This window comes from Nomascus leucogenys, chromosome 14 (assembly GCF_006542625.1).
Source record: "Nomascus leucogenys isolate Asia chromosome 14, Asia_NLE_v1, whole genome shotgun sequence".
Taxonomy (NCBI): domain Eukaryota; kingdom Metazoa; phylum Chordata; class Mammalia; order Primates; family Hylobatidae; genus Nomascus; species Nomascus leucogenys.
Window position 1 is genome coordinate 46,355,431 of NC_044394.1, and position 27,343 is coordinate 46,382,773.

General features: G+C 55.1%; 2 protein-coding genes across 2 annotated transcripts; both read right to left on the reverse strand.

Annotated features, from left to right (window-relative positions):
• Positions 1 to 3,406: 3,406 nt before the first annotated feature.
• On the reverse strand, positions 3,407 to 18,122 carry ASTL (astacin like metalloendopeptidase). The gene is made up of 9 exons (XM_030827848.1): positions 18,068 to 18,122; positions 17,264 to 17,389; positions 15,035 to 15,096; positions 13,648 to 13,741; positions 13,097 to 13,214; positions 12,196 to 12,377; positions 9,717 to 9,798; positions 9,478 to 9,632; positions 3,407 to 3,828 (listed from the first exon to the last, which is right to left on the reverse strand). The coding sequence occupies exons 1-9, from the start codon at positions 18,120 to 18,122 to the stop codon at positions 3,407 to 3,409; spliced, it is 1,296 nt and encodes a 431-aa protein (XP_030683708.1).
• A 4,863-nt stretch (positions 18,123 to 22,985) lies between these two features.
• DUSP2 (dual specificity phosphatase 2) lies at positions 22,986 to 25,245 on the reverse strand. Its single transcript, XM_030827254.1, has 4 exons — positions 24,778 to 25,245; positions 24,572 to 24,693; positions 23,970 to 24,189; positions 22,986 to 23,854 (listed from the first exon to the last, which is right to left on the reverse strand). Exons 1-4 carry the CDS (start codon positions 25,163 to 25,165, stop codon positions 23,640 to 23,642), a joined length of 945 nt encoding a protein of 314 aa, XP_030683114.1. The 5' UTR covers positions 25,166 to 25,245; the 3' UTR covers positions 22,986 to 23,639.
• Between the last annotated feature and the right edge of the window lie 2,098 nt (positions 25,246 to 27,343).

The window sequence follows — 27,343 nt, forward strand, 5'->3', positions numbered from 1 at the left end:
GAACTCACCCCCCCCCCACGCCCGCCTGCATCTGACCTCAAACTCTCTCTGCTGATTGAAGGGCAAGTCCTCAACCTGTGCCCTAGAGCCCAACCCCTCTCATCTCACCCCAGGGTTCCCCCGCTTCAGTTATCCCCTTCTTATGGTCACTGCCCCTACTCTACAAAGCCAGCCCTACCCCTTAGAACCACCCCTCCAGCCCTGTCCCCTTTCTGCTGCCTCCCATAGCCACCTTCCCCACGTGTCTGTATCCAGGCACTTCACTGACCCCTCACACTCTCTTCTTAACCCCCGGCAGGTCATCTGCAGACCCTCCACCGAGGGTCTTCTGTGGGTCATGCCCTACTCCACATCACCAAGCACCAGGCTTATTCTGCCCTCTTTCTCAGCAGCACTTGGCACAGCAGCCCTTCCCCTGGAACACTCACAGGGTCTGTGACTGCCTTGAAAGCCACTCCTCCGCATCCCTTTCTTCTCCCAAACTCTGAAGTCAGAGGTTCTTGCTAAGAGCGATTCTCTCTCCTCCTCTAAAGGACATTCGGCAATGTCTGGAATACAGGGAGGGGGGCCACTACTGGCATCTGTGGGTAGAAGCCAAAGATGCTGCCAAATGTCCTGCAAGGTTCAGGGCCGCCCCCACAACAAAGAATTACCAGGTACAAAATGCTGAAATGCTGAAATTAAGAAATGCTGCTCTAAAAGCAGCAACCCAGCTCAGTCCAGGGATCCTTCCTCTCCTCTACACCCGTGGCTCCCCTCCAGATGCGACAGCACTCCCCCAGGCACCTCCTGCCCTGCTCTCCCCACTGAACCCCAGGCTCCTTTAGCCCACCTACTCTCTGACCCCTTTGATGTCGCGTGGACACCTCAGACCTGACATACCCATTTCCCCCAGCCCTGCCTCACCCCGAGGTCCTTAGTGCTGGATTCTCAGTGAATGGTGCAGCTCCCCACCCAGAGCCTGTGCCCTCACCCCACGCATGCAATCACAAGTGGGGCCACCGTGACCCCTAAACACTCCAAAAGCACCTGCTCCTGTCCATCTCTGTAGCCTCTCTCCCTTGCATAACTTCAGTGGCTTCCCAGCTGTTCTGCTTCCAGCCCATTCTCCAGAATGCATCAAGGACGTCTTAAACCTTAAGTCGGATGTGGCACCATCTTCCTTCAAACCTTCCAGTAGCTGCCGCCTGTTGCTTGTGAAATAAAACCCTCCCTGTCTCTGACTTGGCTGTGGGCCCCTCCCCATGCCAGTTACACAGACCCGACACACCTTGTTTTCCCCTGCCTCAGGGCCTTTGCACTGGCTACTCAGTTGCTGAATTTTCACAGGCAGCCTCCTGCCATTTAGGGCTAGGCTGAAATATCACATCCTCAGAGGGGCCCTTCCTAACCAGCAGCCTAAGGGGGTGCTCCGCTCTGCCATCATTTGCCAATGCTAGATGTTTTCTGGTTTGCTGACTTATTGTCCAACCCTCCCCGCCCTGAATAAGCTCCATGAGAAGAGGAACCTGCCTTGCCCACTGCTATTCCCAGCAGAACAGAGACTGCCTACCTGGTATGTTGGATGAGTGAACAAATTGAGCCTACATAGCTGCACGGCCGGTGACTGGGGAGGTGAACAGGCCACAGACCCCTGGGAGGGGATGGTTAGCCGCCTGGGCTTTGTTTACACCCCAGGGTCCTGTACCCCTCCCACCACCCAGGCTGGGGCTCAAAGGACTGAACCTTGTCCCTGCCCTCCCCTTAAGCCACCAGGCTCAGACAAGTGGCATCTTCAAGAGAATGCAGGATCAGAGACCAAGAGCCAAATCCTAATGGAGGCTGGTGACGGGTGGCCCGAGAGCCAGGGGCCTCCCCGGGCACGAAGCACAGCACCTCCTTCCACCCAGGAGCAGAGGCCGAGAGGAGTGCCAGCCTCTACTGTCCTTGATAAACGGGGCGCTGCATGTACTGCCTCTGTCCTAGGGCTGCCTCAAGGTCTCTGCCTGGGAGCCTCCCAGCGGGGCTGTCCCCTACTCGTAGGGGCATGGCCAGAGCCCCTATCCACTCTACACTCAACGCAGACCCCACTCCCCCAGCCAGGAGCAAGAGGAAGAACAGCACCTCCCTGCAGTCCTTCCCTTGTGCTAATGCCCAGGACTGGGCCGCTGTTCAGTCTCAGGGTTTGTGACTCATGACTGAAACCCAAGGCCGACTGAAGGCAGAGGGCACAGTGTCCCCTGAGCGCGTCCTCAGTGCGGCCCCAGCATGTGACCCTCCAGAAGGCTGGCAAACAGCAACCTCTCCCCAGAACTTGGGAACTCCAAGCTTCAGCCCTGCCCTGCTGCTTCCTGGCCAGGACCCCTGGAGCACTCGCTGAAGTCTTTGGTATTCACTGGAAGGTGGGATAGCCACCTGGGGCCCCAGAGGGCAAGGGGAGTTAAAGGCACACAGGAGGCGGGAAGGTCAGCGCAGCACACTCCACTTTATTTCTTCCCCCTTCTACCCCAAGCAGGGCTTCCTTGACCCTCTGAAAGGCCACCAAAACAGTACCCTTGGGGACTGAGGGGCCTCTGGCCCAGGCCCGCTCACTGGCACCCTGGATGCTTTCTTCATGCCTGGGACAAACCTCATGGGGAAAGCCGGAGCTAGGGCAGAGGAGGAGGGGGCCTTGCCTGGAGGAGGACAGGCCAGGTAACCCCAGCCCTTTCTCCTTCCAAGGCTGCGCCTGGCTGAGCTCCAGGGAATAGCGGTCTGGGGTGGAGATGACTGAGTCCTCTGTTCAGGGGCCAGCTGAGGTTCCCATTGTGCAATCCGGTGGGGCCTCACTTCTTTCTCTTCTCCCCGATGGTGGCAGCCCTTGACCTAGCACCTTCCTGCTCTGCAGGGGTATGAGTTGGGCTCTCAAAGCCTCCTGGAGAGAAGGGCTAGAGGCTACACCGCTGCAGAACATCCCCCACACTTGGGCATGTTGGGTGGGATGGGAGGCTGTTCCCAGGGTCCCAGCCACAGGGCTGCCCCGAGGGAGAGATAGGGACACCATTAGTCCATGCTGGGGGGCAGGGCCTCAGGCACAGGAGGGATTCCAGGGTTCTGTGGGACTGGAACCTACCTCTTCCCCACCCCTTCCAGGACCTGTCTCTGGAGAATGTCACCTCCCATTCCCAGCATCCTCCGGGGCTGGGGCAAAAGTCAAGAGCAGGCAGAGCCAGGCCTGCCTTCCCCTATGGCAGAGCTAGAAGAACTCCTGGCCCTAGGAGCCCTTAGGGGAACACAGTGAAGAGAGGGGAAGAGGCCCGGCCCTCTGAGATGGGGTGGTAGGTTGAGGCTGGAAGACAGTGGTGTGGCCCAGAGGAGCCAAGAGGTAGACGACCCAGCTCCACTGGGCAGAGGATGCCCTCCCTACTTGGGGAGAGAGGCCACAGGCTTAATCTTTGGACCTCCCCTTGAAATGATTTCCAGGTACACAGCCCCCTGGCAGAGCTGGGCTTCCCTGGACAGGGACTGGCTGGATTCCTGCTTCTGAAGATGGGACTGTGGGCTCGGTGGACACTCCAGCCAGCCAGGACTGCTCCTGAGCAACACCGGGGGCACCTGCTCCAGGCCTTGACCTTGGGGAGGAAGCCAGGGTCTGAGGCTGCCTTGCCGAGGCCTCTGCACTGAGCTTTTTCAGGGCAGGGGACTCCCACCCAGGTGGGCTCTCCCCAGGCCCTGCAGGAGCAGGCTGGCCTCCCGCACTGGAACCGCTGAGGTCAGGGCTCCTGGATTCTGCCGACAGTGCCTCCAGAAGCTGCTGCAGGGATAGAGAGGCCGGAGCGGGGCTCCTATCAGTGCTGTGGGCATGGGACCCTGCAACAGGAAAGACAGGAGGTGGAGCCTCTGAACTGTAGGATGACATGTGGCCCAGCTGTGCGGAGCCAGAGCTGGCTTTAGTGTCACTCACGGGGACGAAGAGCCCAGCTCATGGGAGTGGTGCCCACCCATGCCACTGCCTAGTGCCTCCAAGACCCAGATTCCCACACTACGAGAGACCAGGACAATGAAGCCATCCCATCTCTTCCCTGCCTGGCCCCTGAAGTCACCATCAGAATGTCAGGCCACTCAGGCTTCCACCACTGCCCCATTCACACCCGAGACCGCTGGGACAGTTAAGTTGCCTGACCCAGCACCAAAGCGCCCGCCTTCCGGACCCTTCACCCAGGCTGCTCTGCCCGCAGCCATACCCTACCACTCACCCCGAACCCAAGACCTCCCCTAGAACCGTTCCTGCACTTAATGGCCACATCTAAACCCTGCACCGTGCCAGGAGCTAGGTTGGGGTTTCCTTGTTCTTCACTGTCATGCCAGACTACAACTGTACCCCACCTCTTTGTGAGCACTCTTCCTCATTCAAGCCCATGTTCTCTGGCTGGCCCCAGCCCCTCAGCACTGCCTCCCATCCCAGTTCCTCCTGCGCACGCAGCAAGGGCTTCACCAGGAGCCTCTTCCCTCAGCTGACCCTGACCAAATCCTCACTCCTACATTTCAACTGGCGATCTTCTACCAGGTCCTGTTAGCCTCACAGCCCACACCTCCCTCCAGACCTGGTCAGCACAAGGAGCTGCCACCATTGCAGCCCATTCCTGGGGGCCACCCTCCACAGTACCCCCTCCACCTGTGCACACTGAGGTAGCGCGGCTCTGCAGACACTCCCCAGACCCAGCATCTTCCTACACCAGCCCTCCCCACTTCAGATCAATCCCACCTACATAGGCTCCACAGCCCCCATGGCAGTCACCCCCTCAGAGGCAGCCTCAACCACCTTCCCCTGCCATCACACCTGCTGCCAGACCCAGCCCTGGAGTGCTGGCATCCCCCATCTCTACCAGGTGTCTCCTGCTCTCCAGTCAGCGGAGGCACATCTTCTGCTTTGTTTCCAACCCCTTCTGCCTACCTCTGGTGGCCTCACCTCTCCTTAGGTAACAGAGTCCCCAGCATCCGTACATCAAGATCCTCCTGCAGACTTAGGTCTATTCCTGTCTTCTTCCTTCCCACTAGATCCAAGGAAATGCCTCAGCTCCCACCATGTGCAGCCTTTTTCCAAACATTCTGGGTGTCCTTTCTCCCCGCTGTATCCACCCCTCTCCTCCAGCAGGTCATGGTTCCAGCATCTGAATGTACTCCCATGCTCACCATCTTGATAGACCCATCCCTTGACCACAGGCCTTTCCACCACCTCCCAATTCCCTAGTCATGGTAGTCAAACCTCTAGAAAAATTACATACAAGGCCAAGATGGTGGCTCACATCTGTAATCCCAGGACTTTGGGAGGCTGAGGCAGGTGGATCGCTAGAGGTCGGGAGTTCAAGACCAGCCTGGCCAACATGGTAAAACCCTGTCTCTACCAAAAATACAAAATGTAGCCAGCATGGTGGTGCTCACCTCTAATCCTAGCTACTCGGGAGGCTGAGGCGCACAAGACTCCATCTCAACAAAAGAAATTACATACAGATTTCTCACTACATCTATTCTTTAGGGACTTTTTTTTTTAGAAGATATTTAATACAGTAAAAAAGTGTAGGGGAAAGAATGGTGCTGGAACAACTGGCTAGTTACGTGAAGAATGAAGTTGGACCCCTTCCTTACACCCTGTTCAAGGGTTCACTCCAAATGGGTCATATACTTAAATGTAAAACCTGAAACTAAGACTTACATGGAAACAGGAGCAAATCTCCATGACCTTGGGTTAGGCAAAGGCATCATAGACACCAAAAAGGAGTGACAAAATTGGTCAGTTGGACTTCCAAATTTAAGATCCTGGTGTTCAAAGGACATCATTAAAAAGTGGGAAAAACAAAAAACACAGGATGTGATGAAATATTTAAGGGCAACATCTGATGAGGGACATGTGTCTAGAACATATAAAGAACTCTTACAACTCAGAAGAGACAACCCAATTGAAGAAAAACAGACAGAGGATATGAACATTCTCCAAAGATACAGATGACCAACAAGCACATTAAAAGATGTTCATCATTAGTTACTAGGGAAATGTAACGCAGAACTACAATGAGATACTACTTCATACTCACTAGGATGGTTCTAATCAAAATGATAGATAACAAGTGTCAGCAAGAATGAGAGAAATCAGAACCCTCGTATATCGCTGGTGGGAATAAAAATGGTGCATCCACTTGAAAATATCTTAGCAACAGCCAGGCGTTGTGCCTCCGCCTGTAATCCTAGCACTTTGGGAGGCCGAGACGGGTGGATCATGAGGTCAGGAGTTCGAGACCAGCCTGACCAACATGGTGAAACCCCGTCTCTACTAAAAATACAAAAATTAGCCGGGCATGGTGGCACATACCTGTAGTCCCAGCTACTTGGGAGGCTGAGGCAGGAGAATTGCTTGAACCCTGGAGGTGGAGGTTGCAATGAGGCAAGATTGCATCATTGCACTCCAGCCTGGGCGACAGAGTGAGACTCCATCTCAAAAAAAAAAAAAAAAAAAAAAAAAACCTTAGCAGTTAAACATGGAGTTATCGTAGGACCTAGCAATTCCATTCCTAGCTGTATACTCAAAAGAAATGACATGTTGACACAAAATCTTGTACATAAATGTCCATAGTAGCTCTACTCATAATAGCTGCAAAGTAAAAACCCAAGTGTCCCTCAGCTGGTGACTAAGTATGGCATATCTATCCAACGGAATGTTATTCAGTGATGTTATTGATACATGCTACAACATGGATGAACCTTGAAAACATTAAGAAGACAGACACAAGAGGCTATGTGTTGTGATTCCACTTATGGGAAATGTCCAGGCAAATCCAGAGAGGCAAAGTAGGTTAGTAATTACCTGGGGCTGGAGGCAGAAGCAGGTAGTGAGGGGAGGGAGAGGGCAATTTGCATGCAAGAGGACCCAGGAGTAGAATCTGGGTCAGGGGTTATGTACACTTCAACCTTCCAGGATGTCAAATTGTTTTCCAAAGTGGTTGCGGCCCCTTATATTCCTATCAGTAGGGTCTAGCATTTCCATTCATCACTCTATATCCTTACCAGTATTTGGTATTATTGGGCTTTAAAGTGTCTAGTTTAGTGGCTATAGAATGGTATTATAGTCTTCATTTGCATTTCCTCAATTACTGAGGTTGAGCATCTTTAGTGTGTTTCCCATTTGGTCTCCGAGATGTCTGTTAAGTCTCTTCCCATTTTTCTATTTGATTTTTTTTTTTTTTTTTTTTTTTTTTTGAGACAGAGTCTGGCTCTGTTACCCAGACTGGAGTGCAGTGGCACGATCTTGGCTCACTGAAACCTCTGCCTCCCAGGTTCAAGTGATTCTTCTGCCTCAGCCTCCCTGAGTAGGTGGGACCACAGGTGCACACCACTATCCCACTAACTTTTGTATTTTTTTTAAGAGATGGGGTCTCACTATGTTGTCCAGGCTGGTCTTGAACTCCTAAGCTCAAGCGATCCACCCACCTCAGCCTCCCAAAGTGCTGTGATTACAGGCATAAGCCATCATACTCAGCTGGTTTGTTCTTGTATTAATGTGTAGCTCTTTATGTATTTTGTATACAAATTATGTGTTGCAAAAAAATATATTGGGGCCAGGCACAGTGGCTCACACATGTAATCCCAGCACTTTGGGAGGCTGAGGCAGGGGGATCACCTGAGGTCATGAGCTCAAGACCAGCCTAGCCAACATGGCGAAACCCCATCTCTACTAAAAATACAAAATTAGCTGGGCGTGGTGGTACGTGACTATAATCCCAGCTACAAGGGAGGCTGAGGCAGGAGAATCACTTGAACCCGGGAGGCAGAAGTTGCAGTGAGCCAAGATCGTACCATTGCACTCCAGCCTGGGCAAAAAGAGTGAAACTGTCTCAAAAAAAAAAAAAAAAAAAAAAAAAAAAAAAAAAAAAAAAAAAAAAAAAAAAAAAAACTTCATTTGTAACCTGTATTTTCACTTTCTTTTTGGTGCCTTTGGACAAAGTTATAATTAATGTAGTTGAATTTATGAATCTTTCTAGTTTTACAATTAGTGCTGTATCTCATTTAAGTGATCCTTCCCTATCCCAAGGTCATGAAGAGATCTTACTATTTTTTTCCTAAACGTGTTAAAGTTTTTATTACATGTGTCTTTCATGCATGCAGAGTTATTTGCACATGATATGAGTTAGGAATTTTTAAATAGATGCTAAATGGCTCTAAGACAACTAAGTAACTTAACTGTCCTTCCCTAGTGACCATCAATGGCCCTTCATCAAGGCTCTGCTTCTGAATGGGATCTGTTTCTAAATTTGATTCTGTTCTAGCAGGCAGTTGTCTAGCCTTGCTCCAGTGCTATGCATTTATGTAAAGACGTTTCATGAACTAGATGACTAACATCTGCTAGGGCAAGTCTTTTTAGTTTTTCCTTCAGGGATGTCTTGGCTATTATTGACCTTTCATGTTTTCATATAAAAACTTTATAATCACCCTGTCAATTGGGAGGCCAAGGCAGGCGTATCACTTGCGGTCAGGAGTTCGAGACCAGCTTGGCCAACCTGGTGAAACCCTGTCTCCGCTAAAAATACAAAAATTAGCTGGGTGTGGTGGCACACACCTGTAAGCCCAGCTACTCAGGAGACTGAGGCACAAGAATCACTTGAACCTCGGAGGCAGAGGCTGCAGTGAGCCAAGATTGTGCCACTGCACTCCAGCCTTGGTGACAGAGTGAGACTCCATCTTTAAAACAACAAAAAACAAAACAAAAAAAACACTCTGTCAAGATCAAAATTATTTTGAGTGGGAATTTATAGATTAATTTGGGAAGACTGAATTTTTATAACATTGCCTTCCTTTCAATAACAGATTTCTCTCTAAGTATTATTTAATGATTTTAATAAAGGTTCATTTTTCCTCAAATGTTTGATACAGCTGTCAGATTTATTCCTTGGGACCTTTATGATTGCTATTATAATGGTATGTTTACTAACAATTGTGTTTTCTAACTGGGTGCACAGAAATACGATTTTTATATTAACTGTATTTACCTTTTCTAATTCTTATTAGTTCTAATAACTTCTTTGTAGATTGTTGCTTTCAATACAGGTAATCATCTATTATGAACGATTTTTTTGCTTCCTTTCCAATCTTCGGACCCTTAGTTTCTTTGGCTCTACCTCAGTGCCCAGGACCTCCACTGCCACACAATGTGGAGTAGAGATGGGACAATGGTGGGAAAACTTGTCTTGGTCCCAGTTTTAATGTTTTACCTTTAACTTTTGTTCTAGGTTTTTGGTAGATGTTTATTATCTAGGCTAAGCAAGTGAGCCCTATTCCTCTTTGGTTAGAGTTGAGTCATAGTGAGTGTTAACTTTCCTCAAGTGCTTGTTCTGCGTCGTCGTGGCAAGTCCCCGTGATCTCACCCTGCTCCCCCTGCAAACTCATCTCCCTCCGTGTCACCCTCCCTGACACCATTAGAGCACAGGTGCCTTTTCCAGGTTCAAGTCACCTTCCTGCCATGCCACTCACCTCTCCCACGGGGCCTGGGGCCACTTGGGCTGCAGCCGTAGAGTTTGAGGACCCGGGTGATGTCCGAGGCACTCAGGTTCCATCGCTGGCCGATGTGGACACTGGGGGCCCAAAGTGGTGTGATGGTGGGCAGCCCACGCCGGCTGAAGGCGAGCCTGGAACCCAGCGGGAGACCCCTGAGCCCAGACCACCACGGGAGAGGCTGGGGGAAGCAGAGGAGAAGAAGGCAGGGTCCTCACCTCCCATAGTGCATCACAGAGGAGTAGTCATAGGGCGTCAGCATGTTGCTGCTCCGAGACTTGATGAAGTTGATTTCAAAGCCTAAAAATACAAAAACAATATAACCTACTGACATATAAAGAGGGCAGGCAACAGAGGGCAGGCAACAAAGGGCGGGCAATGGCTGGAGAGTCTTCCGGGAGCTCATAACTCACCCAAGCTGAGGGGCTGAGCCCGCAGCCACCATGCTGCTTCTGGTACCAGTCCCACTCTCCCCAGCCCTGGGAGGAGCCCCAACCTGTACTAGTTGAGGTGGAGGCACAGGGACCCCATGGCTGGCCAACTATCACCTCCTAGCAGTTCTCTCCACCCATCCTTCCTCCTTGGATATTCACCCTGTACGGGGCTGGTCTCTGCATAACCCACAGCTGCCACGGGTCACACACTGCTCAGGGTCTCAGATGCCCCTCCCACCCCAGATGAAATGTCTATTCCTTGACCCAGCTTTAAAAAGCTGCCACGCTGTCATCTGCAGTGGTGATGCCCTAGTCCCCAGTCACAGGCCCACCTGTTCTTCCTGTGTCAGGCCACAACACTTCCCCAGATTTGGAGCCCATCTCCCCCTCACTCAGGTCCCCCAGGCCTTCAAAGGGATTGCTCCCCTAGTCCTCCCAAACCCAGCCAGCCACACATACACGCCACCTCAGTCACAGCAGCTTCCTCTCCATGGAGCAAATCAGCGCTCCAGCACCTTCATACCTCACCACCTGCCTAACATAGCTGCCTCTCGAGCTCTTCTTTTTTTAAAAATTCATTAAACATATCTTTGGATAAGTAGTATATTCATTTGGTTCAACAGTCAAATATTGAGATGTAGTAAAAGTCTATTCCATCCCCTGCTTCCTGAGTTCCCACCTCCCCGCCCCACAACAGTTAATTACTGTTATTAATGTGTCTGCCCTAGCAGTTTCTGTACATGTTAACCTAATGAGAACATCTTAACCTAAATGAGAACAAATATGTTCTCATTTTTTCCACTGGGGGACTGGTGTTTTAGCCTATTTTATCATTAGGAATAATTATTAGTGCTGTTTTCCAACTCAATTTCTGCTTTTGCCTTTTAAAATTCCCTCCTGCTTTCATTTAACTTGGGCCGACATGCTCAATTTGTTCTGTTTACTGATACGTAAGTCTACACGTTTTTTCTGAGCATTGCTTTAGCAGCGAACCATTGGTTCTTGTATAGTCTTTCATGATTTTTGTTTTAGAATTGCTGTACTTTAACTCCAGAGCTGAAAGAAAGTTTTGTTGTTTTTTTCAATTTCTGAATAGGAGAAGCTTTTGGTTTTGATGTATCGGTTTCTACTTTATATCGTGATCAGAATGTTTACATTGGTCTACTTTCAGAGTTGCAGGTTTTCATGGCATTTCATGGTATATCACGAAATTATCAGGGTAAACTTTCACAACTGTTCCACGAGCATTGGGAAGCATCAGTCTGTTTTCAGGGTACAGAGTCACTTGTCACCCCCCTCACTACCTCCCCAGCCTGGTCTGATTCAATATCCATCCCCTCCCTTTGTGAGGTGCTACCCACGTGCCCCAGTCACCCCTTTCTCTGTGACTCGTGTTTGCTGAGAGCCACTGAGAAAGCGGTGTTTGAGGCCTGGGAAGGTCCCTGGGCCCAGGCAGCTTCCCTGGCTGCCTCACCTGGCTAACACGACAGCAGTGAAAGGTCTCATGCTAGATGCCCTCCACCTGCCAGAGGCCTTCCCGCTCCAACCCCTAAGCCAGACTCCCACCCAAACCTCCTCTGCCGCTCCCTCGTGGGGCTCTTCCTGCCTCCTGAACCAGACCATCAAGCCCACAATGGGAGAGACCCCGCCATCACCAGGATCTGATCCCCGGCGCCACCCAGCTGCTGCTGCCAGCACAGGAACCACAGCCCACCTGCCTCCAGCCTCCAGTCTCCCATGGCCATAGTCTGCGTTTCTTCTACCTGCTCACTGGCACCACTGGCACATGTCCCAGCTCCACAGTGCTGCCCTCAGCCCGTGGCCCAGCACTTGGCTTGTGCAGCCTGCTACCTTAGGGTTCCACTTTGGCTCAGCTCCCCAAGCTGGCACACAGCCCCAGCCCACGGTGGTGGTGTCTGGTACATGAGACCGCTGCTAGAGTACTCAACAAGCAGGTATCATGGGCACTGCCTGCCCTATCCCCAGGGAGAGGACAGTGTCAGGGATGAGAAGCGAGACAAAGCAGGTGGTGGCGCCCTAGCTCAGGCACAACTACAGGTGGGCGGAGGAAGGCCTGGGGCCCAGAACAGCAGCTGGATCACCTCCAGGTCCCAGAGAGAAGCGAGACCCCCACCTTCCCCAAAGGAAGCAGGCAGGTGGTGGGGAGGATGGATAGCCTCACCCATGGGGACCAGGCGACTTGGGCCCAAGCCCTGCTGTCCCCTCCCCGGCACCAGCCTGTCCTGTCTGTGGCCTGGCTCACCTGGGAGGATCTCGTTCCAGTTGACACGGATATAGCGGTCCCGGTCGGCCCGCGCGTGCTCGTGCCAGAAGCCCAGCACATGCATGAGCTCATGAAGGACAATGCCCCGGCCCTTCTGGAGACAAGTGGGCGCCAGGGAGACCACCTGCATCCCTCCACTGCGCCCCACACTCGAGAAGCACCTGCAGGGTGATGAGAGCAAGTGGGGTGAGCGCCAGCCCAGATCCCTCCAGACATACAGACCTGGGCTCTCCCTCCCCACACAACACAAGATAGGCAAACTCCCAAAAGGCAGGCCCCACTCTGGGCTCTAGTCTCAGATTCACCGTTCTCCAAGCCCCTTTACTGCCTGGACTTCTGTGAAATGGCCATACCGGACCCCCATCACCAGCCTGGGCTGCAGGGAAGTGGCAGAAACTGATATATGAACACAGAGGACAGAAGCAGCTCACTAAGTGAGCACACCCTCCTGGGCAGCCCTGAGCCAAGGCTTTCACACACATTGCCTCAGGCCCCTGACAAGCTAGGAAGCAGGTATCGCCACCACTCACACCCCAGAGGGGACAGAAGAGGCTCAGAAGTTAGAGGACTTGCCAGGACTCAGTGACTCACGCACTGTCTGCCCCGCAAAACCTCCCCTCCTCACCACCCCATGAAGTCCCCTGGGAGAGGAGGGCTTTGTACATGGAGGGTGTAGCACCATTCCCATCCCTTTCCCACCTTCTGCCCTGGAGGTCCAGCTCACACCGGGCAGACCCCTCAGGGTGGGCAGGGGGACTGAGCCCTGGAGGATGGGCCCAGAGGGGCCATTGTCTAGAAATACATTTTAGACAATGGACAAGTTAATTCCGGGCTGAATGCAGAAGCGAGCTGAGATACGCGTCCTGGCCCCAGTACTTACCCATACATGGGGATGATGGAAATGAAGTCTCTCTGGCCCTCGTAGGGGACAAACCTGACGCACGTGGAATGTTCAAACTCCGCAAGAGCCTCCAGGATGACCTGGCGGCTGGGCTCATCTGGAAGACACCACCTGGCTGAGCGCCCAGAGCCCTGGTGGTCTTTGAGCTCTACATGAGGGTCTGGGAGCAGAGCTCTGAACTCACTCTCCCAAAACAGCATCAAGAAAGGGCAGCCTAGTGGTGCCAGGAAGAAGCTGGGCCCCAGACAGATCCTGGCTGTGTGGCCTTGGGTAGGTCACTGTCCTCTGCACCGCATGGTCTCAAGGGGAACCAGATCCCCCTAGGCATACTTTCCCATCAGCTCTCCCAGGATTTTAACCCTCCCTACTCAGGAGACCTTCAGGAACAGAAGGGCTTCTACGGACAGGTTCTTCGGGTAGGGAGGTGGAGGGGATGTGGTGGTGTAAGAGGAAAAGGGAAGAGAGGAACACCTCTGCCGCATTAGGAAGAAGGGGCTGAGGCAGGGAGGGAGGCCGCCATGCTCACTCACCATACTTGCTGGAGAGCAGGAAGGGGACCTCCACGACACCACCACCACCCGTGGGCCACTTGTTGCTGGTTGCTGACAGCAGGCGGAAGGGACTCTGAGGAGAGAGCAGCAGTTCAACCCCTGGGGACAGAGGCCACCCAAGCTTTGTGCCCCAAAGGTACCACACCCCAGGGCACCAGAACCCCAAAGATGTGGGAGTCAGGACCTGTGTGCATGGGAATGGGGGACCATTAGAGACGGGACAGAGCTGTGGAAGGCAACGGGCCAGCTACATGAACCTTGATGCACAAGACAGTCCCTTGGCCTATGACGAAAGAATTTCAATCTCAAGTAAACAAGAGATTAGTCCCTGAGGATGTTGGCTAGGAGGCCCAGCACCCCAGGGTGCCCTGGAGCAGAAGGGCTTGGGCCAGCAGCCCCACCCCAGCATGTTGGCAGTGCCCCTTCCAGAGGGGAACAGCCACCAGGCTTCCCTGAACGTGGGACAATCATGGGAACAGAGCCTATACGGAGTGAAAGTGAGGCAGCACCCTGGCCTCGGCCACTCTCTTCTGCTCTCCAGCAACCAGAGCCCTTCGGCACCCAGGCTCCACAGCACCCCAGCGTGCCTGTGCCATCAGCTGGAGGCATTTGATTCTGCTCTGGGTGGTTGCACACCACCTCCCCGAGCACTCACTGCATAACCCGGAGGGTCTGCCCTGGCCCCGGAGTTCCCGGGCAGCCTTGGGCCAGCCTCTGGCTCTCCTACCCAGCCAGAGGCTGTGCCGTCAGTGGTGGCCTCCAACAGGACAGTCTTGCCTTCCTCTGGGTCACTGTCCTATTCAGGAGCCTTCTGCCATTCGCAGTTGCCTAAAACACATCACTGCTGTCCTGGGCACAGTGTTCCCTTTTCTGCTAGCAAGGCACCCCAATCCCCAGCAACCTTCTCCCTTCAGATGTGACCCCTCGACCACAGCCAAGATGGTCAGGCTCAACATCACTCCTTGTTCCACCATCCCTAGGTCGCCACTGCCACCAGGCCCTTTATTCGCCACCGGCCACTCTGCCAACTCTTGCTCATCTCTTCCTTTATCTGAGCACCTCCCAAGTGCTGAGCACCTCCCCTGGGCAGGGTACCAAGCTGGGTCAAGTGTTCAAACCTCCTCCTTCAGGAAGCCCTCTCAGGCCGACTGTGCCAGCACTTCAGATACCAGCCTCCCTTAGCATTCGGGCTGGCTTATTCCTATTTCCTAACAGAACAGTCGCTCTGACCTTGACAAAAAGAGGCATCTACCAAGCTATGTGCGTCCCTCACACATCAGGCCCCGTGACATCCAGGGTGGGCTCAGAGGGCCTGTCACCAGCTGAGGGCTTATCCGCACCCACACACGTCAGTGTGTGCACTCACTGGCCGGACGATGTCCCCCTCGATGAGGAAGCTGCTCTCTGGGGTTTCTTCCGGGATGAGCCCTGGGAAAGGAGGAAGGACATGTTGGCCCATGTCCCCCAGAACACTGACTCATGGGACAGGCCAAGCAAGTCCCTCCTTAAGTCTATTCTTGTGTCTTTCCTAGTGGATTGTTACTTTTATAAGTTCTTAAATGGCCTGATAAAAGTATAGGTCATCGGCTCTCCGAGCCTGGGTGTTTAGTTAAGTCATTAGTCGATGTTTGAGAATGTCAGCCACCCTGTGCGGGACTGTCTGCAGGTGTGAGGGGGCTGGGGGACAAAGACAAAGGAGTCTGAGGCTTGGAGTCTGTCCCTCTCCTGACTGTGGAGCTAGAGGTTCCCTGAGCACTGAGCCTGTGTGGCCTCAGGGAAGTCACACAGTCCCTGAGTGTGCGAGGCTTCTCAGCTGGACTGCATCCTTCCCCTGCTCAAACACAGCCCATGACCTACGCAATCCAGTCCCAAGCCCAGGTCCCTGCTGTCAGGAAGCAGCGGTTTCTTCCAGCCTGAGCCACACTCCTCAGAACAGGACCTGGGGTCTCCCGCCCACCTCATCCCCCATCTATTCCCCACCCATCTGTTATATTCGGGCCCCTTAAGGTGGCAATTTTGTTCCACAAATTTGTTCCACCATCAGAGGCAGGCAAATACCGGCTCTCGCAAGCCCCTCTCCCCTTAGCCCCTCTGCTTCTCATCTCTCCCTGAGCCAGGTCTCCCACAAGTGACTCACAGAGGGAGTGAGGGAAGCAGGATAGAAGGCAGGGAAGAATCCAGGCACAGCCTCAGCCAGATCCCATGGGCGCTCCAGACCACAAATGGCACCGCTGACTTGTACCACCTTTAGGCAGGGGCCAGACTCCTGTCCCTTAGAAGTCACAGTGGGCCACCTCAGGCAGACAAGGGAGTAGGCCCCAGGCATCTCTGGCTGAGGCAGCTCCTTTTGGCCAAGGGCCAGTTTTGGGAGGCAGACAGCTGTGCAGCATTAGCCATATTCACAGTGGCTGGAGATGGGCAGGTGCTTCCCAGGAAAGCACTGGGTGAGGCATGGACAGCCTTTATGAGACAGCCTCACTGTAGGTGATAGGATAGTTGTTGGGGTCACCAGCATTTGGGAGTTTTCTCCATTGGTTCTGGTTACCTGCAGACCACTCACGGTGGTCCAGGGGTGGGATGGTGCTTGGGGCTGAATGCTCAGCTGGTGCTGGGCCCCCAAGTCAGCTCACGGAGGAAGAAGGGAGCAGATCACACAGTGGCTACCACATCTGGTAGGATCTCACCCACCCTTAGGGCAAGGTTGCCCCCTGTTCAGCCCTCATTGCTTCAACCCTGAGTGCTTCAGCCCTCATTGCTCTAACATCTGAACTCCAGTCTCCATTTTGACTGGCTTTGTTCCGACTATTTATACACCCTCATTTCTCAGCTGACATCCCCAGACGGCAAGACCCTGAGCCTGACTTTTTTGTTTTTTGTGTGTGTGCGTGTGTGAGATGCTCTGTCGCCCAGGCTGGAGTGCAGTGGCACGATCTCAGCTCACTGCAAGCTCTGCCTCCCAGGTTCATGCCATTCTCCCGCCTCAGCCTCCTGAGTAGTTGGGACTACAGGCGCCCGCCACCACGCCCAGCTAATTTTTGTGTTTTTGGTAGAGACGGGGTTTCAGTGTGTTAGCCAGGATGGTCTCGATCTCCTGATCTCATGATCCACCCGCCTCAGCCTCCCAAAGTCCTGGGATTACAGGCGTGAGCCACCGCGCCCGGCTGAGCCTCAGACTTCTTAATCACACCTGCAGACAGTGCTGCACAGGGTGGCTGACAATCTCAAACGTCGACTAACCACTTAGCTCCACACCCAGGCCATTTAAGAGCTTAGTTTTTCTTATAAAAGTAACAATCCACTAAGAAAGATACAAAAAGAAAAAGTAGACTTAAGCAATTGCCCATAGAATTTCCACCCATTCACACCTGTAGTCCCAGCTGCTCAGGAGGCAGAGGCAGGAAGATCACTTAAGGCCAGGAGTTCAAGACCAGCCTGGGCAACATAGCAACGCCACTCCATCTCTTAAAAACCACTTAGCGCCCAGTGTAAGCTGGTCCATTTCCTCCCAGGCTCTGCATTTCTGAGTGTTCAGTGTGGTTTTCACACTACATAACGCCGTGCCCCTCCAGGCCGTGAGAAGATGTAGTGCCCTCACCTTGGTTAATTGCAGGAATGTCCTTGTCCCCGGAGGCCTGGGTTCCCTCAGGGGTGAGGCCGTCTGGGAAGCTGGTATCACAGGCTCCTGGGCAGCTGGAGGCCAGGGGTGCTCCTAGGATCACACCTGGTCCAGACAGACAGGGGCATACACAGATGCCTGGAACACCCACCGGTGAGACCAGACAGCAGGACATGGGGTGAGTGTGGGGGATCAGACCGTAGGATTCAGTCCCTAGGAAGAGTAGGCTCCAGCACAAAGCCAAGGAGCCTTCCCAACCTCCCTGCTCAACCCCAACTGGTGCCAAGGTCTAGATGACCTCAGGGAAGGAGCTCCCTTAGGGGGACCAAAAGGGCACGTGCCCCACCTATGAGGTAAAGGAAGGGCAGGAAGGAAGGAGGCAGGACAGACCTCAGGTTCTGATGCCCGTGACGGGCAGGGCCAGCCTCAGACCCCACTCTATGACTCTCTCTCAGCCCAGGCTCTTGGACAATGGGCTCAGCCAGGACGACCCCCTGCCTGACCAGGCTGGAGTGGGGACTTACAGCCTACCCCCACCCCAAGACAAGTAGGCCTGGGGCACAACACCTATCTTCTGCCAGGCAGGCCCTCTGCTTCCAGGGCCTTCAGGAGGCCTCCCCTTGGCCCCCAGGAGCTGACTTCTAGAATAACCCTGGAGAGCTCTGTGCTCTGAGCCACTGAGCTCAGCTACAATCCCTGCAGACTCCAGCCACAACCTTCTGGCCTCTCCCCAGCTTTCTCCAGGCTGGAGTCAGCAGCAGGAGGGACAGACAGCCAGCTTACCTGGCAAGGAGAGCAGACCCAGCACCCAAGGCCAGAGGCCCCCTACACCCTCCATGGTAGAGCCCTGCTGCCCCTTCAGCAAACAAGACTAAGTCCCAGCAAGACACAGTAACCTAATTGCAGAACCAGCACCACCACCCCCTCTTAAATAGCAGCTGCTCCACCTCCCACCTTGCTCCCCTCAACCGCCTCCACCTGCAGCCCCGCCCCAACCACCTCCACCTGCAGCCCCGCCCCAACCAGCTCCACCTGCAGCCCCGCCCAACCAGCTCCACCTGCAGCCCCGCCCCAACCAGCTCCACCTGCAGCCCCGCCCCAACCACCTCCACCTGCAGCCCCGCCCCAACCAGCTCCACCTGCAGCCCCGCCCCAACCACCTCCACCTGCAGCCCCGCCCCAACCACCTCCACCTGCAGCCCCACCCCAACCAGCTCCACCTGCAGCCCCGCCCCAACCAGCTCTACCGGCAGCCCCGCCCAAACCAGGTCTACTGGCAGCCCCTCCGATGCCTACCTGTGGTTCCCACCCCAGCCCAGTCCCCTTCCTGGCTGTAGTGGGTGAAAGACAGGAGGGGCCCGCTTGGGAGTGTGGCTCTTCTGAGGTTCCTTCCTGCCACCAGGGGGCAGAGAAACATCGCAGAAAGTTGCTCCAGGCCCCGCTGAGGCCCCAGCCCAGGTATAGACCTATTCCTCCAGCGAGGGAGACCCCCTTTCCCACCCCGGCCTGTGCTTAGACATGGGGAAAGCTGCCTGAGACCCTGGGGCACCCCCTGTGTATCTCCGGAAGGAGGAAAAGGTCACTGCACTTTCACAAGCTTTTATTTTAGTACACATATAGAAATGTTCACTATCACAAGCACAGGGCTCCAGGAAATTTCACAAACTGAACAGTGTGCAGCACCCCAGAAAGCCTGCCATGTGGGAAAGGTGGAACCCCCAGATGCCCAGAGCCTCGCAGGGAGTCCACCCCCCTAATCCCACAGCAGCTGGCATGATCAGTCAGTATTTATTCCCATTTCACAGATTTGGAAATTTAAACTCCTTACCTATATCCCCCCTCCTCCATACCCCTGAGCCCCAGAGCCAGGTCACTCAGGGCCCCACCTGGATTGAAATCCCAGAGGCAGAGCATGTCAGCGCTGGGCAGCATTTGGGGACACCCCCCCCAGTCACCTGCACCCAGTGAAGGGAAGCGACAGAGCCAAGAAGAATAGCTATTGTCCACAAGGACCTTTCAGCATTCCCGCTGTGCCTGGAATCCAGAGCTTCTCCAAAGATAGGAATCAGAATCACAGGGAGACCGTGACGGAGGCAGATGCCCTGCTGCCAGGGCAGGGTATTGACAGATGTCAGGATACACACCATGGATATGCTAGTTAGCTCGTTGTGGTCATCATTTCACAAGGTATGCATATGTCAAAACATCACGTTGTACACTTAAACATATACTACTTTTATTTGTCAATTATGCCTCAGTAAACCTAGAAAAAATAAGTAAAATAAAGAATAGGACCCATCAAAAAACAGATGCACGAGGCTGACCACTTAAGTGTTCAGGCAGGCACGGTGGCTCACGCCTATAATCCCAGCACTTTGGGAGGCCGAGGCAGGTGGATCACGAGATCAGGAATTCAAGACCAGGCTGGCCAACATGGTGAAACCCCATCTCTACTAAAAAAATACAAAAATTAGCTGAGCACGGTGGCGGGCACCTGTAATACCAGCTACTCGGGAGGCTGAGGCAGATGAATCGCTTGAACCCAGAGGCAGAGTTTGCAGTGAGCCGAAATCGCGCCACTGCACTCTAGCCCGGGGGACAGAGTGAGACTCCATCTCAAAAAAAAAAGATGAATGTTCAGTAAAAAAATTAAAGTAGGCCAGGCGCGGTGGCTCATGCCTGTAATCCCAGCATTTTGGGAGGCCGAGGCAGGCAGATCACTCGAGGTCAGGAGTTCGAGACCAGCCTGGCCAACACGGTGAAACCCCATCTCTACTAAAAATACAAAAATTAGCCGGAAATCCCTTGAACTCAGGAGGCAGAGGTTGCAGTGAGCCGAGATTGTGCCACTGCACTCCATCCTGGGCAACGGAGTGAGACTCTGTCTCAAAAAACAAAAGAATTAAAATAATGATAAGAAATAATCACCCTGCTTGGGGAGAGAAACAGAGTCTTTATTAGGACATGCAGTTGGTCTGAGGATATTTTGCTGAGCGAAACAAGCCAGTCACAAAAAGACAAATCCTGCATGCTTCTACCTCCAAGAGGTGTCTAGAGTAGCCCAGTGCACAGGGACGGAAAGTGGAACAGAGCTTACCAGGGGCTGGGGACTGGGGAGGGGAGTTACCATTTAATAGGTATAGGATTTCAGGTTTGCAAGATGAAAAAGCTCTGGATATCTGTGCACAACGATGTGAATACACTTTACTAAACACTGGATAATGGTAAAGATGACCAATTTTATGTTGCGTTTTTTACCACAATTAAAAGTTTAAAAATTTAATAAATAGAAAAGAAGGAAAGGAGGGAAAGAGAGAGAAAGAGAAGGGCAGTTTGCTAGATGACAAGCTATAAAAAGCACGGGGAAGGGAGGAGAGGGGAGTGGGGCTGGGTAGGGTGGGATGGGGTAGGGCCGCGGGTGGGGTGGACAGAGGCCTCAGCCACCAGTGCGGCTGTGTGTGAGATGAGGCTGTGTGGTGTGAAGTACCCTATGACTTAGAGCCCCAGATGTCCCCCACCCACCCAAGCTGGGCATGGGGGTACAAGTGGGTCCCAACAGATGCCCACTCAGCTCCTAAGGAAGGCAGAATAGCAACCCCGGCTCTGCCTAGTTCACACTGGAGTGGCTCACCCCACCCCTTAGACAGCAGCAGGAACAAGGATTACCCTTCATTCGGCCTCACAGAGTGAGTGCCCACCTGTGCCGGGCTCCAGGCACAAGGCTGAGCGGACCCCAGGCCCAGCCGTCATGAGTGTCCATCCTGGTCCAGATGCACACCTCACACCTGCACACTGGCACATCAGATCAACCTCACTCCTAGGGCCGTAGTTAGCTAACATTTTCTGAGCGTCTACTATGGGCAGGCACTACACGGATTGACTTGTGTAAGTCTACATCCTCAGAGGTGGGGGCTAACAATGAAACTCCATTTTACAGACAAGAAAACTGTAGACAGCAAGGTGAAGCAAAACCAGCCCCCAGACTGTCAAACTACGCTGCCCCCTGCCCCATAAGTACACCCTCCCAGGCATTCAGAATGCCGTAAGACAGCAGTTCCCAACCTTTGTGGCACCAGGGACCGGTTTTTGTTTGTTCCTCTGTTTGAGATGGAGTTTCACTCTTGACGCCCAGGCTGGAGTGCAATGGCGCGATCTTGGCTCACTGCAACCTCCACCTCCCAGGTTCAAGCAATTCTCCTGCCTCAGACTCCCAAGTAGCTGGGATTACAGGCGCCCGCCACTATGCCTGGCTAATTTTTGTATTTTTAGTAGAGGCGGGGTTTCGCCATGTTGGCCAGGCTGGTCTCGAACTCCTGACCTCAGTTGATCCACCCGCCTTGGCCTCCCAAAGTGCTGGGATTACAGGCATGAGCCAACACGCCTGGCCCAGGATGGTGAGGGGGATGGTTTCTAGGTGATTCAAGTGCATTACATTTATTGTGCACTTTATTTCTATTATTACATTGTAATCTACAATGAAATAGTTATACAACTCACCATAATGTAGAATCAGTGGGAGCCCAGAGCTTGTTTTCCTGCGACTAGACGGTCCCATCTGGGAGTGATGGGAGACAGTGACAGACCATCAGGCATTAGTTAAGAGTTTCATAAGGAGCATACATCCTATATCCCTCCAATGCAGTTCACAACAGGGTTCGAGCTCCTATGAGAATCTAATGCCACCGCTGATCTGATAGGAGGCGGAGCTCAGGCAGTAATGCTAGTAATGGGGTGCAGCTGTAATACTGATGAAGCTGCTTACCTCCTGCTGTGCAGCCCAGTTCGTGACAGACCACGGACAGATCCGTAGAGGTAGCACTGTGCAGAGGCAACCCTTGGCTGGATGACACTCCGAATGGCCGAGTGTCCCAGTGAGCCTGAAGCAGGACTGGCTCCGGCACAACCATTTCCAAAGGCCTCAGCACCCCTGCTCACAGGCAGATCACAGCACCCCTCCCCCGGCAGCCTCGGCAGGTACCCCTTGGCTTCTGGCATGGGCGGGGCCCTGGTCTCAGTTCTCCACCGAACGTTAGTCCTATGCTGGGCCCATAATTGGAAGCTCGACCAAGATGTGCTAGTTGGGTAGGTGTGCAGAGCAATGAATCCCATCCCTGGTGACAGGTCCTCTGCACCAGACACGGGGCCACATGCCTTTGGGGGACATGAAGGAGCTCTGGAATGGGGGCGCTGTGAGCCCCAGCCCTGGGATGTGGGAGAAGAGTAGGGAGGCCGTGCGGGCCTGCTGTGAGGAGGCAGAGACCCACACGGCCTGGGAAGTGCCTCTTGTGTGGGCGTGCACACACGCTTCCACAGGAACACCATGCGCAACATGCAGGTGTGCACGGGCCAAGACCACCCACCCCCACAGGACCACACCCTCAGGCACACACTCACATCCTTCCACGTTCTGAAAAGGAAGCGGGGTCTGATCGGGGCAGCACTGGGCCCGGCTCTGAGTCACGGACGGGACCCAGCCTCCCAGAAACAACCCCGTTCAGCTCTGGAGCGAGGTCCCTGTCTGGGAAAAGACGCCAGCCCAGGGAGAACTAGGGCCAAGAGAGCAGCCTTTGTGGGGAGGGTCCGACCTGCCCCTTCCGGCCGCTGGCCCCTCTGCCCGTTCACTTCCCAAACCCCGAGGGCACAAGGAAATGTGAGGTCCAAGCAGGCTCCCAGGTATCAGATGAGACCAGATGCTGGGTTGTTGTTTTTTAAATATAACAATATTTTATTGACACATCCTGAATGTTCCGTATAAATATAAAGTGCTAAGTTTCCAACCCCTGCCCACAGGGCTAGGAGGAAGCGGGGGAGGGAGTGTTAAATGTCAGCTGAGCACAAATAATTTTCCAGCGCCAGCACAGGTGTGAAAGGCTCACAGACAGACACACGCAACACGACACACCCATCACTTCCCAAGTCCCCAGCTTCCCCAGGAACACAGGGCTTGGGCTCCAGGCCCTGGGTGGACGAACCCACAGACAGGGCTCCTGGTTGTCACAGCTTGTTCCTTGGAGCTCTCAGGCTGCCAAGGGCTTCAACATGGTGGTGGACCAGTGAGAGTCCATGGTATAGAGTCTAGCTGATTTCTGCCAGAGGATGGGGTGGGAAAGAGCAGACACACCCTCGGTTCCCGATCCCGAATGAGGGCCAGCCTCAGTCCCCCAGCAGAAGAGCACCAGGTCGGAAAGACCAGGATGCCAGCATTCCTAGAGCCCCCATGTGGGGGCTTCTCAAACTCTGAGGAGGTAGCAGCCCTCCCAGAGGTGAGGGGACTGTGCTGGCCCAGAGAGGAGCCCACCAGTCCACAGTCAGCTCCTGCCAGCACAGTGGGGCAGGCAGGCAGAGGGGCACCACCTCAGTGACACAGCACCTGGGTCTCAAACTGCAGCAGCTGCCCCATGAAACTGAAGTTGGGGGAGATGACCCCCCGGCGCTGCTTAACGAAGTCAAAGGCCTCGTCCAGCCGCACACGGCGACTCTGCATGAGGTATGCCAGACAGATGGTGGCAGAGCGTGAGATGCCCGCCTGGCAGTGCACCAGCACCCGGCCTCCGCTGTCCTTCACCCAGTCTGCAAGGGAGATGGGGGAGTGGTGTCAGACAGAATGTGCACAGCCCAGGAGACAGGTGACCCCAGTCCTCTCCTCTGGAGCTCCTCGGGATCCCTGGGCAGAGGCGCCCCTTACCAATGAAGCCTATGGCCTCCTGGAACCAGGCGCTGATCTCCACCATCTGGTTGTCCTCCACAGGGATACTCTTGTAGCGGAAAAGGCCCTCAAAGTGGTTGGGGCAGCTGGCGGACACGTTGAGGACGGCTGTGATGCCACAGGCCTGCAGCCCCTGCAGGTCTGACGAGTGGCTGCAGCTGCCCAGGAACAGGTAGGGCAAGATCTCCACAGGGCCACCCTGGAGGGGACAGAGGGGCGGTGAGGCCTTTCCAGCCCAGCCCTGGAGAGCTGGAGCAGCAGCGGGTGGAGACCCCATGGGCTGGCCGAGACAAGAGGACTCCTCAGCCAGTCCTCCTGACCTGAGACAGGACTCAGGAATGTGCGGAGGGCACACCGGGACACACATGCCGCTTCATGCTCCCAACATACACATGCAAACACACACAGACCCACACAGGCACGCGCGAGCAGCCATGCCCCATCCCCTCCCCAAACACACACACGTATAAAGGTGTGTATATGGGCAAACTGCTCGCATCCCCAAATGGCAGGCTCCTTCCCAAGAGGCGCCCAGTCTGCGGTGGGGAGGGAGTGTCAGGGGTCGGGGGGCCAATACTCACCTGGTCGTAGACGGGAGCCCTGGGGTCGGCGCGGCTGGTTTTGTCCCCTGCTGGCGGCAGCGCAGGGGCGGGGGCCTCAGAGCACAGATCCGGACAGCAGCCCTGGAAGCCGTCGAAGCCTCCTGCAAGGAGGGGAAGGGCACGGTCAGCAGGAAAAGCCGGGCTGGAGTCGGGTGGGGCGGACCAAGGGCGGCCGGCGTGCTCACCTCGCAGGAAGTACACGGCAGTGGGCCCCGCGCGGGTCTCGTGCAGCAGCGCGGCCAGCAGCACATGAGCCGGGCCGTCGGGCCGGAGCTCCGCCACCGAGGCACTGCCCTCGTCCAGCACCACGGCCCGCGCCAGCTCCCCGCGGGCCAGGCGCGTCCGCAGCGCGCGGTCAGGCAGCAGGCAGGCGAGAACGGCGGCAGGAGGGCCGCGCGCGCGGCGCCGCAGCAGCGCGTTCCAAGGCACTGGCCGCGCGGCGCGCACGTGGCGCCGGCAAAAGGCCAGGAAGGGACGGCAGTCCAGCAGCAGCGTGCGTTCCGCCTCCCGCGGCTCCCGCAGCAGCGTGCCCAGCGCCGCGCACTCCAGCTCGCGCGCCGCCTCCAGCCCCATGGCCACCGGTGCCTCTTCCTCTTCCTTTCGGTCTTTCCCGCGTCCCGGGCTCTCGTGGCGGTGGCGCTGCCAGAGCGGTCGACTCCGGGCGCCCTCCGCGGCGGCCCGGGTTAAGTACCCGTGGGCCGACCTCCGGGGCACCATACAAGGGCAGAGCAGGAAGGCGCTGGCGCCCGCCCCCGCCCCTCACGTGGGGCGCTGTCTGGGCTGACCCGGGGACTCCGGCGGGGGGGGGGGGGGTTGAGGGGGAAGGCAGGGCGTCGGGAGCAACACACGGGGAGGAGGCAGGGACCAACGACTAAGGGAAGGGAAGGTGTTATCTGGAGTCGGAGGGACCAGCACCCCTCCGTCTTTGCTCCCACCCTTTGACCTGTCCCAAGCCACTCAGTCCTGGGGAGCCCAGCTTCTCTGATGCAAGCACCCCCTTAGGGCCAGCTATGTCCCTTGGAGTACCCCAACCCCCAACCCCACGCTTCCTCTGCCTTTTCCCTTTCCCTCCCAGAATTTTCCTCTTAGAAATTTGTCACCACAAACATTGACAAATGCCTGTTGCCACGCGTGATTTCTACACTGGATGATGGCGGGGGTCCCTGCTGAGATGTCCTATTTCTCGTCTATTTGGAGACCTTGAGCCAGAGGGATTTTCTCTCTCCTCCCCCTCCCCACCCCCCATTGCCTGGATAAGACCAGCACTCAGGGTCTTGCAGTAGGTTGGTGGCCAAGCTAGGCCAGAACACAGTCCCCGGGGCCCAGGCCCCTGGGCTTAGGCCGAGGGGAAATGAGGGGGGTCCCGGGGCCTTTCACAGGGAAAGCAGGGGTCTGTAACTGGTTTCCAGTTATGTGTAGGGCAAAGCTTCTTCCTCCTGGGGGCAGGGAAAGCCCCCAGGCCCCGGAGAGAAGCACTTCCCCCTGCCACAAGCCCGCCCTGGAGGGAAGTCCGCTGACGCTCCCGGCCCTCCCCAGGCCTGCGGGGATTTCAAGACCTTGGCAAGGGGAAGAGGGAGAAGCAGAACAGAACTGGCCTCCCCCATCCTAGGCCTCCCTGTCCAGCTCCCCTGGGCAGCAAAGTCCAGGGCTAGCACTGCACCCGGAGGACTGGGGGCCTGGGTATCCCCTCCATCCTGCCCTCCCCCAGCCCTGCTGCCGGATGTGGTGAGGCCCAGGTGTGCGTGGCATACGGTGTCTGAGCCACAAGAATTGTTGGCAGTGAACTCCCAAACTCAAGCAGAGAAGTTGAGGTGGGTGGAGACAGTGTCATTGCGCTGGAGCTGCCCTCGCCCTGCCCCCAGCGGCATGGGATTTCAGAACCCACCCTCCAAGCCCCCAGTCTCCTGAGGCCCTCCTCCGTGCCCTCTGAAAGACCCTTCCGGCTCCCCCACAGAACCCTGTGTCCAGACCGTCTTGAAGAGTGACAGCTGGGACCTGTGTAGAGCCCGCAGCCCTTCTGGACTTGTCTGCTCTGAGTTCCTCACAGCAGTGTGCTGTATGCCTGGTTGTGTGCGTGGGAGCATCGTACCTGTGCAGTTCTACTACGTGTGAGAAGGAGCTGGAGCTGGTGTGTGCTGGGGTCAGAGCAGATGCAGAGGAGAAAAGCCCCAAGGACTCCAAAGGTCCCTGGGGCCACATCACCCTCTCAGTGTCTCCATCTGTAACAGGAGCACATCATGGTGCAGCGGCCCTTCGGCACTGGCTCCAAGGCTCTAAGGCTACTCCACTGTCTGGGCAACTTGGCTGAGGCCCCGCCCTCCCTCACAGGCCAGTCTGGAGGCTGAGGCAGCAAAGCCCACAACTGAGCCAGGGAGTCTGGGCCACAGATCCCAAAGGCTGATAGGAGCCTTTATCCTTGGCATCGGTCTCCAAATGACTTAATGCTGATTCCAGGGGCAAATTACAGAGCGTGCAGAAGGACAGTCAGGTCCGGTCTTGCTGCTGGGCCAGGAGCCACAGCCTTCCAGCTCCGTGGGAGGACCCCAGCCAGGTGGGATCCCTGATTCAGGAGTGAATTCAGCTCAGCCGTGTAAGGGGGCTCCAGACCCAACTCCCATGCTGGGCTGGGCCTCTTCCCCTCCTTCTGGAGAACCTGGTATACCTTGCTGGGGAGTTCCGCATGTGGGGAGAGCATTGCTGAAGGTTTGCTCTGATAGCACAGTCCCTGGGGCCTGACGCTCTTGGCCATGA

Bases quoted from the DNA above. Each gene is read 5' to 3' on its own strand.
- ASTL (XM_030827848.1), bottom strand. From the start codon at position 18,122: ATGGAGGGTGTAGGGGGCCTCTGGCCTTGGGTGCTGGGTCTGCTCTCC. The intron at 15,097-17,263 runs GTGAGGGCACTA...CTCCTTTCCCAG, and splicing joins CATTCCTGCAATTAACCAAG to GGCTCATCCCGGAAGAAACC. The intron at 3,829-9,477 runs GTGAGTGGCATG...TTCCTGTTGCAG, and splicing joins CCCCAGGCCCCGTGGGAGAG to GGTCCCATGCCCACAGCACT.
- DUSP2 (XM_030827254.1), bottom strand. From the start codon at position 25,165: ATGGGGCTGGAGGCGGCGCGCGAGCTGGAGTGCGCGGCGCTGGGCACG. The intron at 24,190-24,571 runs GTGAGTATTGGC...TGTCCCCTCCAG, and splicing joins GGGCTCCCGTCTACGACCAG to GGTGGCCCTGTGGAGATCTT. The intron at 23,855-23,969 runs GTAAGGGGCGCC...TCTCCCTTGCAG, and splicing joins GGAGGCCATAGGCTTCATTG to ACTGGGTGAAGGACAGCGGA.